This window comes from Tubulanus polymorphus, chromosome 9, assembly GCF_964204645.1.
Source record: "Tubulanus polymorphus chromosome 9, tnTubPoly1.2, whole genome shotgun sequence".
NCBI lineage: Eukaryota > Metazoa > Nemertea > Palaeonemertea > Tubulaniformes > Tubulanidae > Tubulanus > Tubulanus polymorphus.
The window spans coordinates 14269665-14288699 of NC_134033.1; the positions used below are offsets into that span (position 1 = coordinate 14269665).

Sequence of the window (19035 nt, forward strand, 5' to 3'; positions counted from 1 at the left end):
TGCGCACAAATAAATAATGATTCGAGCACAGAACACAGTTACTCATCTATGTACGAATCTTTATTGCATTATTTAGAGGTAGGACATTATTTTCAGTTACCGGTCAAACCACCGGAGCACGTCTTCTTATTAAGCCTCAGGCGAGCGGCAATCGATGGATAGTTAAAAGATCACATTATAGGTCTAAGAAAAAGGGCCAATTCCAATATCTGTTGCCAAATTTTGAAGATAACCGATCGGTCGAAACGTCAAATGCTCATTTAGCATTTTCTTTCTATTGTAGGTCTTTACTTCAAACTGTCTATGGAAACTAACACGGCAGTATTCAGATATCATAAGCAAGAGCATAGATATCATAAGCAAACCAGCCGACCTGGTTAAGTTGTAACTTCCCCCCCCCCCCCCAATATATTAGGTGGATGCATTTAGAGAAATGTATAAGGGTATGGCATATAGGCTAAAAATGATCCCTTGTTTCCTCCTAATCGGCCGGGTCATTTTGTGGACCGCAAAAAAAATTCCTGATCAGTACATTTCTGGGGGCGCCTGTTATGGTTAGCCTGACCATCATTGAAAAAGTAATGTGCGTACAGGGTAGATAGGCGGTAGGCCGAGTCAACTTGTAAGCTCAACGAAAATGAGAAACAAAGTATCAATTTTTTAGCCATATTTTGAGATGAGACAATATGGATCGCTGCGATTGTAAGAGCCCGGTGTGGCTCAGTTGACTGGGTATAGAGTAGATCCGACGTAATTCGGGTCTACAGCTCCTATTCCAGTGGTTATAAATTATATGCGCTACCCACAAAGCGATCGAAGCGTTTTCTTTCCTGTTGTCAAAAAATATAATATCAGTCGGGTTTAATTTCGGTAGCAACCTGACAGTGGTTCCCCCTGGTGTCCAAACTACGCGCCAGCGCTCCCAATACGCCTATATAACCGCCGTGACGTAAAAACTTCGGCCGCACGCACCAATCACCGTGCTGAAATTCAAAAACATACATTTTGAGTAGTTTCTAGTATGACGAATATCGTATCAAAGTTGATGGATTTTTTTAGATTATTGACCTCAATTCTTACCATAGATATCTGAGGCATGAGATTCAGGTAAGCGCGTGCTATGTGATTCTGGTTCATGAACGACCCGACGTAGTAAACAGTATGAGTTTTGATTTCTCGAGCCAACAGCACGCCGACATTCAGTAGTCCATCGACGACACTGTTCATCAGCGCGCGCGCCAGATCTTCGCGTTCCGGTACAAGTTCATCTAAATTACGATAAATAGGAATTGGAATACTGTATGTCACCAGATTTAAAAAAAAAAAACATGAAATCTATATCGCATCCAAATTTCATGGCCCTTAGTGTTACCGATTTTATGGGCCCGCATCTATGAAACTCAGCTTCAGGTCTTCGGGTGTAAACTTTCTATCTATTCTCACCAGCACTGGTAAGAAGTGTATGTACCAGCATATCGCGTATCTTATAAATTTGTAAATAAATTATTTGAAATATTTCAAGGGGTTCCTTACCCCCCCTTGATTAGACCGAAGCCAAAAATATGTCAGACATTTTGTAAATGACAAAAATAGTTCTTTCCTCTATCCTCAAGTCAGGGATTTTACATCGTCATCAACTCATCACAAATATTGTGATTTCATTTACGAAGATCAGAATGTCTTCTCGATCGATTCCCCAAAATCTTACCGTCTGTGAGTATTCGACCGAAGGGCAACGTTTCCTTCACTTGACAGAGATTGTGTCGATGTTGCGGCGGGTGGCAGTTCGTCGAAGCGCTCGTCGTCGTCGTCGTCGTCGTCGCCGTCGTCGCGTTCGCGTTGAAAGTGGCGTATTTCTCTGTGAGGATCTCGTCCAAACAGACGGACAGATGAGCGGAATTACCGGCGCCAGCCAGCGACATTAATTCATCGTACGACTAGAAATGTGCAAGAAACGAAGAACAAGAAAACTAACTTAAAAGTTTATTGATGCCTCGGAAAATAACACATAGGTTGCATGATATCGTCGACAATGAATGATATATATGAACTATATGATATCATGGATCAATAAAGTTATTTCGTATTTGAATATATGAATCATTGAATTGAATTGACCGGCAACCAGTCTAGAACCGACATATTGAGCGCTATTGTTATCACAAAATATACGCCAAGATTCGCGAAAGTTTTTCACCTAAATCTTTGTAAATCTTTCAATATGATTATTTTGATTCTTTCATTTGCGATTTGAATTTCATTAGAACTACACCACTTTTAAAGTCGTTCAAATAGTTTTAGGCCTATAGCCACTACAACTCGCCGAATTTTTAGTTATTTCCGAAGACTTTCAAATAGCACCTCGCGGGTCACAGCTGTAGATGATTGACATTAACCATGTCAATTGGATATATTTACCTTACATCCAGTCAGCAGTTTGCCCAGGGAATGGAAATATGTGCCACACCGACTGTCGTTGTGTAAATAATTCCACGTCCCATCAGTTTCTACCTACATAAATGTACATGTATTCAAACAAACTTATTACATTCACTATCTTTTGTATTACAGTGAAACCTCGTTACAACGAACTTCGCGGGACCAGAAAACCTGTTCGTTATAACTGATAGTTCGTTAAATTCAGTATGAAAATAATGAAAAATTCGGACAAAATTTTATATTTGTTATATCCGATGAATCGTTGTTTCCGAGTTCGTTATAACGAGGTTCCACTGTATTAGAGACGTATTAACGGAAGAAAAAATAATAATTTTGAAATCGGTTATAAATTCAAGAAGTTTCTGAATCTTATACGAAACGAAAGAAAGAGGATCGTACGTGTCAGGAAAGCGTGATCATACAAGATAGAAATGTTAGCGTCATTCGAAGATTTAGTGGTGGACATCGCACCTTAAGAAAGCTGACAGTTGAACCAGCTACACACAGCAATGCCGGGAACCGCACCGCATTGTCGGCGTCGATTTCGTCTTCTTCAGGATACGCAATTAGGGAACCATCGTACTCATCGCTAGGGGGCGTTGTCGAGTATTGATTGAGGAGTTCTTCGTCTGACAGGATAAAATGGAAGCCGCTTGAAAAACAGGTGAATTCGTCTGCCTCGGAGACACTGTAAAATAAACAATCGAATTGAATTTAAGACGCATTGAAGAACAGCGATCCCAATAATACCCCAAAAACAATAGTACCGGTACATTTTTTTTAGAAAAAAAGACTCGTGAGGTTCATCGACCGAAAAAGCTCTTCGAATGCTCTTTCGTATGGTGCATATAGATAAAGGCTACGCGGCTCTATATGACGTCATAGTCTGAAGTAGAAACCAGACGAGTATATGTACCGCTATTGTAGAGTGGCTTCAGAAAATACTTATAAATATTTTGCCTTTATCCTGATATCACATCTAAAAGTGCTTTAAACTCTGCATATTTGTCTTGCGTTCATGCTCATGTTCGATAAACGGGAATTCATCGACTGGGCCGACTCCGCGTTGCATTCAGCGCAGTACACTGTACTTACTATAAAGTGCGCCGAGTTCCCGCGTGCACGATCTTTAGGGGAAAGTTCAACAGCCAGGACGAACTTCGGTTAACGGAGTTAGTCGACTTAAAGTCGAACTAAGTGAAACCGAATGTCAGTAAGACGGAACTATAGTCCGGAAATGGTCGACCACGGGAATGAGCGCGGTCGCTATATAGTTAGGACCTAGGTTCAAGATGGCCGACACTATGAAATGCGTTGCGGCCGAACTGCAGTGCGTTCGGTTAGTTTCAACCACTAGTCGACTAGCTACGAAAACCGACGAATTTGGCCCTAAAAATACGTACTTGACTCTGAGAGTTTCTCTGATTTTCTGTCTATGTTTCATCGTACCGACTCCTAACGTAGTAACGATTAATTTCTTCTTGACCGTCGACTGAATTCTGATCACGTAACTCAAACACTGGTCCAGATCGGCGACCACGAAACTGACCAACGTCACGGACGTTTCCGAGGGCTACAACGAAACCGCGATCATTTTTAGTCAGGATGTGAACGTTTTCCGTACAGCCCCGGTTCCTTAATTAAGTTGCAAATGCATCGCGTGGTCTATCGAATAATGGATTCGAGCTTCAAAACAAAAGACCAAAATGAAAAGGACCAGAAAATGTATTAAAGAATTTCGCAGTGAAGCGCATCCAAGTTTTTCTGCGAACAAAATTATTCGTAAAATTTTTTTAAATTTTCACATTTTTCCATATTTTCGTAGGAATTTCAACCTTTGGATTGTTTGAACTTTATCACTGTATATCTTGCCGCTGGACGACCGTGAAATGTATGACGATTGGTTTCGTTAACAAGTAACTAGACCCAACCCCGAGTCAGATAATATCCACGTCCCTGGGGACTACAATGATATGGGTTAAATCGGGACGCTTTTCGATTTTTATCGTTAAAAAAAAATCTTTTTTACCGATGTTTGTTGGCATTTTTCACATGGTTTCTGCCGCGGTTGTTGTTCTGTACACTGTCGATTGTACAAGTGGCCTACCTTGATCAGCGAACAACCTGGAAAATATCGAGTCACGTCCGTCATATTTTGAAAACAAGAAACGCAAACATCGCTCTACTTATTCGGTTTTCCCAGATGAATGGATCAATCGGTCGTTGAGCCGTCGTATAGATTACTTACTAGACACACAAACAGTAGAATGGCCTATATTCAGTTTTCTGTGTGAAAAACAGCAGCTGTTAATTCCATTTTAAAAACTACATATTTTGATCCGCATATGCAACGTATTCAAGCGCAAAATATATTTTGCTCGATATCTTTAATCCTCGGCCCAGTCTGTTTCAAAAAGCTAGTTGCAATTAATTTCATTGCTGCTGTGTTCATCGAGTATAATCGTACATTTTTTGGTGAAACTGGCTCCAGCACTTTAACCCTCAACCCGCCAGTCGGTCGCCAAAACTGCTGTCAACAGGATTTTCGGCCCGGATCGACGACAGAAGACATGTTGCCGAAAAGCACGCCCGATATTTTATGTGTTTAGTTTTGCCTTACGCGCGTTAGTTACCAACTCCTGACATAGGTCACGTGATTATTCATCGGTTCTGTGCGAGTCGATTGTGCGCTACGTCATCAATATTCGCGTTTCAAAATAACGATTACAATTATGAATTTTGGCGTTTATTTCGTAATCAAATACATTTCATAAATCTTATTTCATTTTTGATAGATTTTGATAATGATTTTATTTAGAGGATGTGCACTACGCCATCAGTATATCGGAGCCAGACTGGTTGCCGGTCAATTCAATACAATTATCGGTATATTCAAATTCAAAATAACTTCATGGACAATAGATATCAGAACGAAGAGGCTGTCTCTAGCCTTCTTTGATGGTAAATACTGATACGATGATATGAAACGTATTATGAATGTAAGCTGTTGTTGAAAAGAAATGCCGTATTGTATCTCAAGTCAATAAAATAAAGTTCCAGCTTTCCTGCAGAGAGACCACCCGTGTTTTTCCAAACACAACGAGTGAAGCAGGTGATTCAATAATGAATGGTTCAGTGGCCGTAGTACAGTCGAGACGGATACGAGAGTCACTTTCGATCCCTGTTATTGATAAAAATGCCGCCATTTTCCAGTCGTCAACACCGATATCAAATCGAAGTTCTAAGAGCTTGTCTCGTACAATACTCGACGCGAGTTGGAGAGAATCATTATGACGATGCCGGTTGTAAATTTAGTTGCTGGATGATACATAATGACACTATCCACATAGTTGCATAAGAGTCTTCAGCTCGACAATCCAACGACGCATAACTTCCGAACATATCGTTAAGGAGAATAACGAGAGAGGCGAACGAACTTTACCACACTTTCAGCTAGCTGAATTCTAAATAACCACGAATCAGGGGCGCTTTTAGGAACTCCGAATATGGTCGGGGCGGCGGGGGTTGGGTAAAGCGTAGTTTTATAGCCTATTATTAGTACGCGAGCAGCCAATACCTTTAAGAACAAAGATTTTTGAGGGTTTGGATAAATTCTAAAATTGTACATAATATTCTGAGCGTGGTTCGAAAACAGAATGATTACTAGCAATAATTTGCCCAACTCTTTCTTGAGGCAGGTTGTGAAAATCTTGACAATAAATAAGGGGCCTCCCCTTATTCTGCCCCTCATCAAGCTATCCCGTTTAATCCATAGTAGCATGGTGGAATACGTAGATTCTTGAGTTTCGTAAACAGCGCGGATACGAAAAAACGCTGATTGTGTAACAGACGGTTCCGCCATTCAAACCGTTAGTTTACAGCATCGTCTGGTTTTCAGAAAAAATATCACCTCATTATTCTCTGCGCGCGCGGTCGATGAACTCTCGACAATCGAAAACAAAATACTTTAGGTGCACGCCAGAGGTCACACGTAATGTTTGAACACGCGTCATCAAACTGGACGTCACGTAGCGGGGAACGGTGACTTTTTACGTAGCCTACTTCGGTTAACTGCTTAGCGTCCGATATGACACGCTTTGACGTCAGATGCATTAACTAGCTCTATCATCTACGAATACAGCGACCTTCTTTTTGGGCGGAGGTATCGTCTCAACGGGTCTAAACAGTTAGTTCCAAATCGGCAGGGATGGTCATTGACTCGACCGTTGAAGAATTTGTTTATTTATTATTTGAGCAACGGAAAGAAACTTGGTCGCGACACAAACGGAAGAAATGCTCCGAGAAGCGTTAGGGTTCGGAGAGTCCTTTGCGGGCGAGCGATTATATCATTAATCGATGTAGGCTCTGACATTTTTTTGCATATATAACCAAACAGTTCAGCATAAACACAAGTACAATACTAGTACTACGGATATACTATGTAATATTGCATGAATCGGTTGTAATTTGCTGCAATGATATATCACCGGCATGATGCGTAAAATAACGACGCAATTCGGACCATATACATATATATATGACTCCATCAATCAACCTACATGGTACTATGCACATTACGCTACCTTATCGCATACGGCGCTGGATTTCCTGCGTTAATCCCGCTGGAAATGAATAAAAAGCAGCAAATATGCTGTTCCGATGTAGTGACAGCCTGGTTTGCGCATACTAAAATGAGTCTGCGTCAAATATACCATATGGCGAATTATGGCCAGGGGCTTTCGAAAACGGCCTTATCGAAAACATCATTTTTATCAAGCTCAGTTCATTAGAATATTACATCAGAAACTAGGCCTTAATATGTATATTTGTTTTTCACCACAAAGAACGACCAATAAACTGGCCCGTATTTGGGGGGAGGGGGCTGTCGGGGGTTCGAACGAACGAAGTTCTTTAAATTAAGAAAATCTAAAAATTAATTTTAAAAAAGCACTGTATTTGTTTTTGTTCGAAATATCCCTCCACACAAACTTGTTTTGAGGCCAATTTGTAGGAGAAAGGAGCAAAATTTTCACCCCAAATATATGTGCTAGAAATTGTGAAATTGCTCTATTTGCATCTCATCTTCAAAAGTTTTCTGTGCGAGTACTCTAAGGATTCGACATTTGCTTTGGTACCTTACTTACAGCAAGTTCTAATCTCATGAAAATCGAACCCCCCTCCCAAAAAATGGCCCGGGTAAGAACCCGCAACCTTTCCATTGAACTAACGGTGCTTACCGGATTTTAAATTATTGCAAAGTCCCCTTCCGAAATGCCAGGTCCACAATTTTGAGCCCGCATCGCTTCAAAACTAAGCCTAACGCCGTTAGTTTGCGATTTACCCTAGAAAGGTCATTCACCTCGCAAGCATGTATCATACGGTGCTCTGTGGAATACATACCGATGTCAACGGCGAAATACACGCACCCGCAAGTACACGGCAAATACGAAGGCCACAATTCATCTTCCAGATACAATCCTCTGATATCATCGCATGATTCGATACGATTCCGATGTAGCATATTATGATAGTTTTCAGTTTGTTCTTCCATTGATGTTTAGAGCGATCGCTATAACGCAGTCGGTATACTGCGCGATCTGATCGAGAGAGTGGCGCTTCGGTTTACGTCCGTGCGTGGCGCCGCGTTAAAAATCACTATCCAGGTTCGTGTACACGCAAAAGTCGCGCGCCGAACCGTCTGTCCTCATTACAAGAAATTGATTCCCATACGACGACGCTGGGAACCACGGAAACAAGCTACAGGAACATGTTTCCGAGCGTTTCCCTATATCTGCGTGCGAGGGAACGAGAAACACGGTTATGGTAACGCTGTTTCCGAGATCAGATATCCGGGTGGATACAGGGGGACCAGGGGGGTCCAGTCGCCCCTAAACTTTTTAAGATGCCCTCAAAACTTTTAGGAAAAAAAATGTAAATGATTCCCACACGACAGGCATAGCCATAAGATAAGCTTGGAGAACACCAACATTTTCTGACATTTTTTGAGGAAGGGCCCCCTTTTTGATGGCTTCACGCCTTTGGAGCTTGCCACGTCGAGGCGCCCTTCACCATTTTAATTTTGTGTCCATCAGTACCCTAGTCCGGGACCCACCTTCCAAAAATCCTGGCTCCACCCTTGTTATCCTGTTGCCAACATGCAGGATGCCCGGCCGGATGAGGTATTAACCGCAATCATCTCTACACCCATTTTAACGATTAAGAGAAAGTGACTGTGAAATAATACGCGCACATACCGAGGTTCGAACCCGGAATGGATATCGGATCTCTCCTCCCCTCGACCGACTAACTCGGGTTCGCGCGGTGTGCGCAGAACATTTTTTTGAAATCTTCTTTTTTCACAAAGCCTCCGTGCCGCCGCGATAAAATATTAACGACGATTTTACAACAAAATCTGACGGAAAGCGCGTGCAACGAAATAAATCAAAGAATTTAGAAAGCAATCGGTACCAAATGGCGGCGATGTTTTGCGCTTATAAATACGTACGGCGCTAGGTGGTCTTACTAAGTTTCTGTCTAGTATTCTTGGTCAGACGGACGGGATCATGTTCTCATCGAAGGTAAGTCATGCGAAATTGATCCGTTCTTGAACTTATCGATCAGTTTAGATAGCTGTAGTCATGAATATAGGAACGCCCTGTTAGCCTAACCGTGGTTGTGGCTTATCCGTGGTAAGGTTAACCATCTCAAAATAAGAGGCCACACGAAGACAATGGTTAGCTAAGAGCGTTTTCTGCGCATATTATGCCTAACCACCCACGGTTAGCACGAACAGGGTTTTCCTGCGCGGACGCGCGATCGAAATTGCAAGATGGCGTCGCAGCTTCGAACATATGCCAGTATTTTGATGATAAATGGAGAATCTCCCATAATGAAAGATGAAGTTGGAAAAGTTTCCTTAAAGCTATAATAATTCATTGATTCAACGTTTCGACTATAACCTAATAGTCATCTTCAGGATTTTTTCGGACTTCACCTTTCTCGTTAGGCTTATTAGTATCCGGAGATTCATAATTTTTTGTAATTTCACGAAATTTTCATAATTTCACGAAAAACCACAGGCTTGCAGAGGTGAAGAAAACTTACTATAAAATTTGCAAACTTCTATAACAAGCACGTGTATCAAATAGACAAATGCTATTTTTGTGTGCAGGCCGACGCTAAATCCTTCCGTCGCAAGCGGGTGAAGGATAAGACCCGCAATTTCATTTCATCATTACCATGATCTCAACGGGGAGGTTCACTTTAAGGCGCGACACATTCCCAGAAAATCACTACAGGGTGTGATTTTTTGAAAAACATCCCAAGTTCACGCGACTCTGAAAAATAAAGATTTTCATCGCGTAGCAAATCGCGTTATTTAACGACTCGTTTCTTATCGTTTTTCAGACAACGATTGTTCTGTTGATCGTCTGCGCAACAGCAGCGATGACCTTGACCGGCGCGATTACGGTGAGAGAGGAACGCGAGTGTGACATGCATTGCCACAACGATTGCACGACGGAAAATAGTTGCCTCTCCAGTTCATTGCCGAACACCTGCTACAGACTGTGTAACGACCTATGTGGTGTTTGCGTCACGGTGCCAACACCTTAGTTACGTAATTACTCGAATATTAAGTGTATACTTATAAATAAATGTTTGGCTGAATTCAATTTCAAGTTTTTCCATTGCACTAATGTCAATCACGGTCGAATATATATTAGTCTGAACAATTGAAAAAATCGTATTCCACGGTATGCAAGATGGCCTACATGATCACTGATGGTACACACTTCCATGGTTTATTGTTTCACATTGGTTGAGCTTGGATGTATGCAGAATAGAGGATGAACAGGGGTGTCCGTGGTTCGCGCCCAGTGATTACCCTGGCACTGATTCAATACAAACAACAAAAAATTATCTATTTTTCTTTAATATATATATATATATATATATATATATATATATATATATATATATATATATATATATATATATATATATATATATATATATATATATATATATATATATATATATATATATATATATATATATATATATATATATATATATATATATATATATATATATATATATATATATAAATCACTTTATACTTTTTTGAATACATCGTCTCAGACATTCGTTGTCTACTTGAAGGAATGAGAACTCCGGACTCAATGAAACCAGTAAAACTGGTATCATCATAGAACAACATTAGGTTTGCCGAATTACATGATTTGATCATCCAATGAAAATGTTGCAACAACACCATATACAATCTATGCCGTAAGACGGATCAGTTTCTAATCAGAAATTTTGAATTCACCTTGATTGTATATATATCTAAGCAATCGGTCAATGAGTGACTTTCCTATTTGAATTTCAATTTACCCTGAGAAGCCGATGAAGCGGCCCGGTCGAGATCGAATTGTTAAATTCATTTCCCTTTTAAATTCACAAAATTGTCTTTCAAAGTCAGCTTTTCGGTAGTCGGAAACTCAGCTGTCAAGTCAGCCAAAACTTTTATCCCCAAAATAGTTTGGAGAAAATTGAATACCTGATCAGAAGTCGAAGGTCCTGTTTGTTTCTTTGTTTGTTGCTCTGGACGCGACGTATCGGGTTGACGGGATTTCTTCGCGAAAACCTGGAGTGAGAAGAATTAGAGACGCCGGAAGTATCATGATGAAGATGATTGCCGTTATAGGGGACTCGGTAAGGGGGCACCTCTAAGCTGCGACGGTTTAAGCTGCGACGATGTTAGGAGGTCTTTGAAACTCTTGTGTTTAGTGTAAACCGATAACATGGAAACTTTGATGTTGCGGGCTTTGGATTCTGTTGACTTGAACTGGGGCAGGATGAGGATAGCACTTTCACGAGCCTATCGAATCGGACGATGAACGTGAAAGATTGACCAAAAAAGAAATCCTCATCTTTAGCAATCAAATACGTAGTCAATACGTGATTTGGTGATTTGTGGTTGATCTTTGCGAGGCAGTCAGAGAGGGTTAAGGGCTTTTGACAAAACGACAAAACTATATTTTCTTTCTAAAGCATGGCTTTGATTAACTCATGCGATGATCGTATATGGAAAATGAAATGAACTGTGGTTAAAAAGAGACAGGTTCGATAACACCTGCGCGCGTCTGTCATCAGCCCCCACTCAACGAGAAGTTGTAAGCCTACGAACATTCGATATCAATTTGTCGGGTAAGCGCAAGTAATTACAACTTAAATGCAGGCCTAATGTACGATAATGAACGATAAAACAATTTTGCTTTAAAGTCCATGATCAAATTAAGTTTTCTTAATTAACAAAAAAACCTCAGTGATTATTTTGAGAAGAAAGGGTGACGCTTTGAAATAAAAAAAAAAGTAAGGACGTGCACGGATGTTGTGCAAAGACTACGAGTACCATATGTAGGGTTAGGGAGCATTAAAATAGTAATCAAATTGGAAATGAAAGTAAATTCCGATTTTGGGAGTATACCTTTATCTACGTACTTGTGTTTGAAGCAATTACGTGTACTCTGAAATTATCTACGCCGCCGCGCTTCTTAGATTTTTCATTGGCCACATACCTCGATATTTCTTTCCTTTTTTCTAGTACCTAGCCGCGATCACACGAGCGTTTTTGGCCCGAAACAACTATTCACACGGGTGCCCAATGGGCCCGTGTCTGTTTGGCCAAAAAGTCGGATCAAATTTGACTCGGGCAATTTTGGCCCGGGCCATATGGTCTCCGTGTGATCACGTCTTTTGTTTCCGCTCATTCCTCCCTCGGGAGTCATATCATCAGATATTGAGAGCCACAGTTTGATTAATTACACCAAAAAAAAAACAGCAGCTGCAATTTGAAACATTTGAGTGTTGACTTCCGCGAGATCGTTTCAGCTCGTGACGACTAATTACTTCGAAAAGCACTTTAATTGTTTCTTGAATAAATGTCGGTGCGTCATTAACCGCAATGTCTGTCGTCTGTCTTCCAGAAGCAGCCGACACGACGCGCCTCTCGGTTGAAACCTCTCAGAATGGACGGTCTTCTATTGGTTACCAGTTTGACCGTGTTAATCACCGCTTCTCTACTCGACGCGATGTCGCCGAAAGGACCAACAAATCAGGCCGGACCACCATCTCCTCCAAAGGGACCTCCATCTCCTCCAGCTCCGCCGCCCGAAGTATTTTACGGTCAGATATCACTCGACGGTAAGTTGGTAGTTGAACGTAGAGTTTGTGTTAAGGGGTAACGTATAAACTCAGGGGCGGATTTAGGGGGCTGTGTCGGAGGAACCCCTGCTTTCATACAATTCAAAAGATCGTTAAAACCTGCAAATTTTATGCTCGCCTCATCCTCTCGGAAATTTCATGTTTTCGGATTTATTCCTCAAAAAGTATACCAGTAGCGAATGACATGACTAATTGAAATTTATTGAATCTAAAACGTTGCTGCGACTTTGTTTGGGTATATACACATTCATGAATACGTTTAAGCTTAGAAAGGTTGATTTTGAATTTTTGTCCTCATTGAAAACATCAAAGTAACCAAATAGCAATTATGCCAATATTTTTGTTTTACCGTTTTCATGAAATTGGACCCTGATTACACCAATACCTGATAAATAGTCGTTAGGAAACCGCCAAAACTTTTCGGTTCAACTTATGTTTTCAAACATTTTACTCTTCAAATGTATATGATTTCGTACGTTTTGTTTGTTTCGCTGCGATTCTAAGCGTGTTTCAATGACTCGTATATTATTATAGATATTTCGAAAAAGTGCGTGTACTCAGAAATCTTTGAATCAAGTTGGTCATTGGTCGGCTTATAAACCTTGCTGGAAATGAATGAGTAATTTTCAGGAATCGTACAAACCAGTGCAGGACTAATGATTGATTTCACAATCTATATACTTAACGAAAAGAAATATGTCAATATCATAGCATATCATCGTTTACCATGAAAGAAAGCCATAGGCCTATATACAGACAGCCTCTTAGTTTTGATATTTAATGTCCTTTGTGAAGAAGGTGCTTAAAACACCGATTATCCTTGTCGACTTCAGAGACTGGTTGCAAGAAAATCTTCGGTGACGAAGTCGACGAGGACAGACGAAAGAATTACGGGAAATTTCTGCCCGAACTGCAACTCGAGGAAAACGGCACACAGTTTGGATGTGTCGAGTGTAAATGTTACCCTAAGAAAATGTTGGGAGCCTGTAAACCGTGAGTATAGTGGCTAGAAAGTGGACACGAGCCTTCAATCCGCGGCCTCGACGCCACAACCCCTCAGATCGTCACCACTTCACATGTGTTCAGAACTTCACCAGAGAATAAACTACAAACACCAGACATTAGACATTTTATCAGCACACTTTAAAGAACTGAATTATTATTAGATGTTAGACCCACAGTATGGTGGTGAATGTCTGAGGGGTCCAGATTCAAGGCAACAGGTTGACGGCTGATGTAAGTGAAATCGGTTGTTTTCTCTTTCAGATGCAGCGAAGGGATGTGGTTTTTCGGAACGTGCGACCGCGTGCGCGACTACATACAGCACTGCTACCGCGGCGAACAAGGCTCGGTTCGAACCGACCTGGCGACCTGTTGCTCGAGACCGCGAATTTGCGAAAACAGCGATCACTATAAACAAAAAGATTTCGACAAATTCCACGCCGAATTCGACGGTAAAAACGTCACCGAAATGTACGAGACATCACAATGCGATCAACAAAACAATAACTAGAAGAAAAGGAAATCACATCTTAAAATCGTTTTAATGTTTTGGTCAAAAATTTTGTGAAAAAAAAAACAGATCTCACAAATTCCATAAATGCAGTTTGTCTGCATACTAACACTATTCTAACAAGTGACTTCATTCATATATAATGGAAAACCGCAATAAATTTCACATTTTCATCCTTTACACTACCTTAACTCTGGTTGCATATGTTCCGATTCCGCATAATCTACCGTATATTTCTAATTGCTTAATTTCCAAAATCGAAGGAGTTTTGAAGAAATTTAGGGCATTTTGCTCGACTTGAAGAAGCTTCAAGCATTTCAGTTTAGTAAGAGTTTTTTTTTAGGAATCAAGGAGTCTTAGGGACCTGTAATGGTTAATGCTGTATCAAATAATTCTGGTCATTGCTAGCAGTTACGTTATGCATCAGTTCCTGTTGCTGCTGCTGCTGCTGCTGCTGATGATGTTGCATCTCATTATTATTGCACAATACCGCCGACGCCACCTGCTGCAACTCCCAGAACGCCGGATGATACATCGCGTTATCCGTAATCGACGTAGAGGGCGCCACGACGGCGTCCATCGTTTGAGGCGAAACTTCGCCGATATCGATGCAGCCTCCGACGAGTCTCAACGCGTTCAACTGCGCGTTGCTCAAAACGATTTCCGTCGCGTTGTTCGCGTCGAACGCGATATCCGTCTGCTCGACCGCCACGGCGGCGCCACCGACGACTAGCGATTTCGCCGCTTCTTTGTCGACGTGTTGCCGTTTGAAATGCGCGCGCAGATGGCTGCGGTGGATGAATTTCGACGGGCACACCGGACACGCCCACGGCTTGTCGCCGGTGTGGTATCGCCGGTGGTCCTTCAACGCGCTGTTGTTCGTGAACGCGCGTTCGCATTGGTCGCACTTGTACGGTTTGATGCCGCGGTGCAGACGCATGTGCAGCCGCAACGACTCGCGTCGCGCGTACGTCTTGTCGCACAGCGCACACGTGTGCGGCCGGTCGCCCGTGTGCAAGAAAACGTGCTGTTTCAGTAAGTAATTTTTGCCGAAGCCTTTACCGCAAAACGAACACAAAAACGGACGCTCGCCGGTGTGCGACAGTTTATGCGAGGTTAAATCGCCTTTTTGCCGGAAGGCGGCGCCGCAGTCGTCGCAGACGTACGGTTTAACGCCGGTGTGCATGAGTTTATGCGTGCGCAGGTTGCTGGCTTGCGTGAACCGGCGGTCGCACACGTCGCACGCGTACGGCTTGTCGCCGGTGTGAATGCGTTCGTGCGTTGTCAGCGTGCCTTTCGTTTTGAACGACTTGTCGCACTGCGCGCACTTGTGTACGCGCGCCGACGAGTGCACCGTCGTTCGGTGACTGCGCAGCGCGTTCGACGTCGCGAACGTTTTGTCGCACGCGTCGCAGTCGAACGATCGGCTCGGACGATCGTCGACGGCCGCCCGGCGCTCGTCTCCATTCGCTGAAACGATAACATTCGAAATTCAATAATAATAATAATAATAATAATAATAATTTACGATAATCATACTTTGTTCAAATATAAACAAGATGATGATATATAATATTCTATAATCACCGGACTGAATGAACTCCAAAGCGGAGTAAATATTCAAGGCGGTCACATTTTTCCAAGACTATTCCCCGACTTGATCTCTACTAAGAATCCAATCAATAAACGACCAGATCAAAATACGAAAGACATAAACGGGAACTGTTCGATCCATCGAGCAATCTCAACAAATTACGCTGATTTTTAGCTTTTTTACAAGATTCCCTGATTATTTCGAAGTAAAGGAAATTTCCGGATCTAGCAATCCCAACATATTTCCCTGACTTTCCCTGATTTCAAGGTAAGTGCGCCACCCTCCGGATGTCGTAGTCAGGTCTGTCTCTATATAGCAGTGCAAAAATATTCTTCAATCCCTTTTTACCTGAAATTCGTTCTTTATCTACAGTTGAGATGTTATCCTCGCATCGAATCGACTGCGGTTCATTCGTGTTTTTCGAAAAGGTCGTTTCTGTATCTGGAAATAAAACAACATGTTTTCTCACAGTTCGTCTTTAAGAAGAACTACATTCCTCCTCACATAGTTACGATATACCGATCATAGATAACACGCTCACTTACGGTTTGTTGTTGCGTTCGTTGTTTTTCGTGGACGTCCTCGCTTTTTCGACCCGTTACGTGCGACCGCATCGAGATCTTCACCAGAAACTGAATCGAAATAGAGAAACATTGAAATAATATCGAAATATGGGGAAGCGTCGACGTTCAGTTTTAGAAATTGTGCTGATAAAATGTCTAATATCTCATGATTGTAGTTCATTTTCAATTAAAAGTGTCTTGACTGAAGTCCTAAACACATGTGAAGTGTGGATGATCAGTTTTTGAACTTGCGCTGATAAAATGTCTAATGCCTGGTGTTTGTAGTTCATTTCCATAAAAAATGTCTCAGGTGAGTTCTGAACACGTGTGAAGTGTGGATGATCAGTTTTTGAAAGTGAGCTGATAAAATGTCTAATATCTCATGATTGTAGTTACTTTTCAATTAAAATTGTCCCGGCTGAAGTCCTAAACACATGTGAAGTGTGGACTATCAGTTTTTGAAAGTGTGCTGATAAAATGTCTAATGTCTCATGATTGTAGTTCATTTTCAATCAAAAATGTCTAGGGTGAAGTTCTGAATTTAAACTCTTCCAATTTCCAATTTTTTGTGTTCAGTTTGTTTGATGGAGCGCAGGGTCGAGGCAGCAGATGAAAAAAATTAAATGCCGACATAAAAATATGGCTGAAACCGTGAAACTATACCTGATGTGTTTGAGATTGGGTCCCGCGCCGCCGCTATCTGGGTCTCCACCGGCCCCGTCCGGGTCCGCGCCGCCGCTGCTCGTCGCGTGCACGGTTTCCTCGACGATCTCTCCGTTGAATCTCCGAGCCGAGCCGCCATCTGCGGAGTCCAGTCCTCGCTTCGATCGGCGTCGTCTGCGCTTTTGAAACGATTCGGTTTTATTTTTCGTTTGTGTTTTTGTCGCCGTTCCTCGGTCCCCCGATCCGTCCGTTCTTCCCCGACGCGACGAGTATCCGTGACAAAATTCTCATCGCTGTTGAATTTATTCGGTGAATCATCTCCTCGAGGAACGGATGAAAATGATGAATTATCGCTCGGCTCCAGATGGACTTCGTTGTTACCAGTTACTGGTGCTGTAAAAATACAGAAAACAGATAATGATGAGGCTTAAATAGATTGAGACCTCATTTTTCCTTTCCCCCCCCCCCCCGAGTGTAAGGCTCAGCCAGCCACCTACCCTGTACATAACTTTAAAAAAAATCATGATCAAGCTAACAGTAAACAGACCCGGCTGCTATAGAAATTTTATCCCCGTTTACTAAAGTGACCAGGCCGATTAGTAGGAGAAACAAGGTATCATCTTTTTTAGCCTTTGCAACAGTTTTTTAACAACCTCTCAATATCGCAATCGGAGGAAGTTGCTCAAAAACATATCAGGACACTGAATCTGAAACGCCCAGCTTACGATTACTCCAAGTACCTGACTTCAGTCGCGCGCTCGTCCACCTGTCCCATGATTCCGCGTCAGCCGAATCGACCGCCCGATCTAGAATCTCGGGATTATTTTTCAAACAGTCAAAAATCGTCTTGCTCGAAACCTCTATAAAAAAACGAAGCAGATAATGAATGCCAATCGGATGTCGATAGCCCGGTCTAGCCGGAGCTACCCACTAGAAATGTAGTACGTTTAGGAATGCTGTAAAAATTAGCCGTGGATCCACTCATTGGAAAAAGGGATGTTTCCAAATGCGGTGAAGTTTGGAGAAGTTCCCCTGGAGCCACCCATTCAAGAACGCGCAATGATTTGAATATTTCTATGGCGACTCCTAATAAATACGATTAATGAAAACCAGGAGCCATCCACTAGCATGTGGGATGTCTCCTACATGCTGCTGGGAGAATTGGAGCTGTCCACTAGTGAAAAGGATGGCTCCGAATGTTATGGTTTTACCTAATTCTAGATGTATAACGTCACCCGTTTGATCGGTTAGATGTTGAGTTAACGTCACTCTCGGCAATCCTGAAATATACAACGAATACACCAATCATCAGTCGGATGACAGATCCTTATCGAAAAAATATTCGAACTCAACGACTTTTTTCACCAAAGATTTTCAGCTTCGTATAAGATCATGGGGAAACCAAAGGTCAGATAGATTCGATTTTCTTAATCATACTCTGCTTAAGTCTATCTATTTTTGATTGTCCACGATCATAAGTTACAGGATAAATATGATCTGGTTTGACTGGATTAATTTTCCCTCGTCTTCGATATGACATATTAAAAACGAGATATTACCTAGCGAGAGGACTACCATGATTAACTACACATACACCGTCGGGAGGATCTTTTTTGTATTAAACCACCTATATAACCTACATCCATCAACCTAAAAAAAAAATAGAGGCCTTTTTTTATTTGGGAAAGGGTTGATTCAGTTTTTGATTTGGGAAATTATTAAAATCAGCGAATAAATTTGTTAGTTGTAACTTAGTAGAGTAAAGGTAAAACAAGAATGATTATTCTTACTTTTGTCACATGCTTGACACGAGTTTCTAAAGTCTTCAAAATCGGCGAAAATGTATTCTAAAATACTTTATTGAGTGGACTTTTTTGAATTGACGATGGAGACCGGTAACCAGTCTACTACACTCTCGGCAAGCGAGGGTAGGCCGAGGCTTATCGGGTTCGAATCCGTATAATTGGAATCGGGCTTTAATCGTTTGTTCGCAGAATTTGAGCTTTTTTCTTCGATTCTTCAACTGTATCAAG

The 19035-nt window shown here is 41.7% G+C and overlaps 3 protein-coding genes across 3 annotated transcripts; 1 reads left to right on the forward strand and 2 right to left on the reverse strand.

Moving 5' to 3' along the window:
- Positions 1–48: 48 nt before the first annotated feature.
- On the reverse strand, positions 49–8734 carry LOC141910945 (uncharacterized). The gene is made up of 9 exons (XM_074801833.1): positions 8694–8734; positions 7840–8230; positions 4469–4563; positions 3843–4012; positions 2911–3127; positions 2419–2511; positions 1709–1937; positions 1081–1268; positions 49–983 (listed from the first exon to the last, which is right to left on the reverse strand). The coding sequence occupies exons 2-9, from the start codon at positions 7988–7990 to the stop codon at positions 852–854; spliced, it is 1275 nt and encodes a 424-aa protein (XP_074657934.1). The 5' UTR covers positions 7991–8230; positions 8694–8734; the 3' UTR covers positions 49–851.
- Positions 8735–11531: 2797 nt separating this feature from the next.
- LOC141910829 (uncharacterized) lies at positions 11532–14232 on the forward strand. The gene is made up of 4 exons (XM_074801668.1): positions 11532–11652; positions 12432–12648; positions 13503–13662; positions 13936–14232. Exons 2-4 carry the CDS (start codon positions 12474–12476, stop codon positions 14180–14182), a joined length of 582 nt encoding a protein of 193 aa, XP_074657769.1. The 5' UTR covers positions 11532–11652; positions 12432–12473; the 3' UTR covers positions 14183–14232.
- Positions 14233–14275: 43 nt separating this feature from the next.
- On the reverse strand, positions 14276–18887 carry LOC141910828 (uncharacterized). The gene is made up of 8 exons (XM_074801667.1): positions 18793–18887; positions 18562–18652; positions 18214–18282; positions 17743–17862; positions 17003–17395; positions 16322–16408; positions 16125–16217; positions 14276–15652 (listed from the first exon to the last, which is right to left on the reverse strand). Exons 2-8 carry the CDS (start codon positions 18578–18580, stop codon positions 14556–14558), a joined length of 1878 nt encoding a protein of 625 aa, XP_074657768.1. The 5' UTR covers positions 18581–18652; positions 18793–18887; the 3' UTR covers positions 14276–14555.
- Positions 18888–19035: the final 148 nt, after the last annotated feature.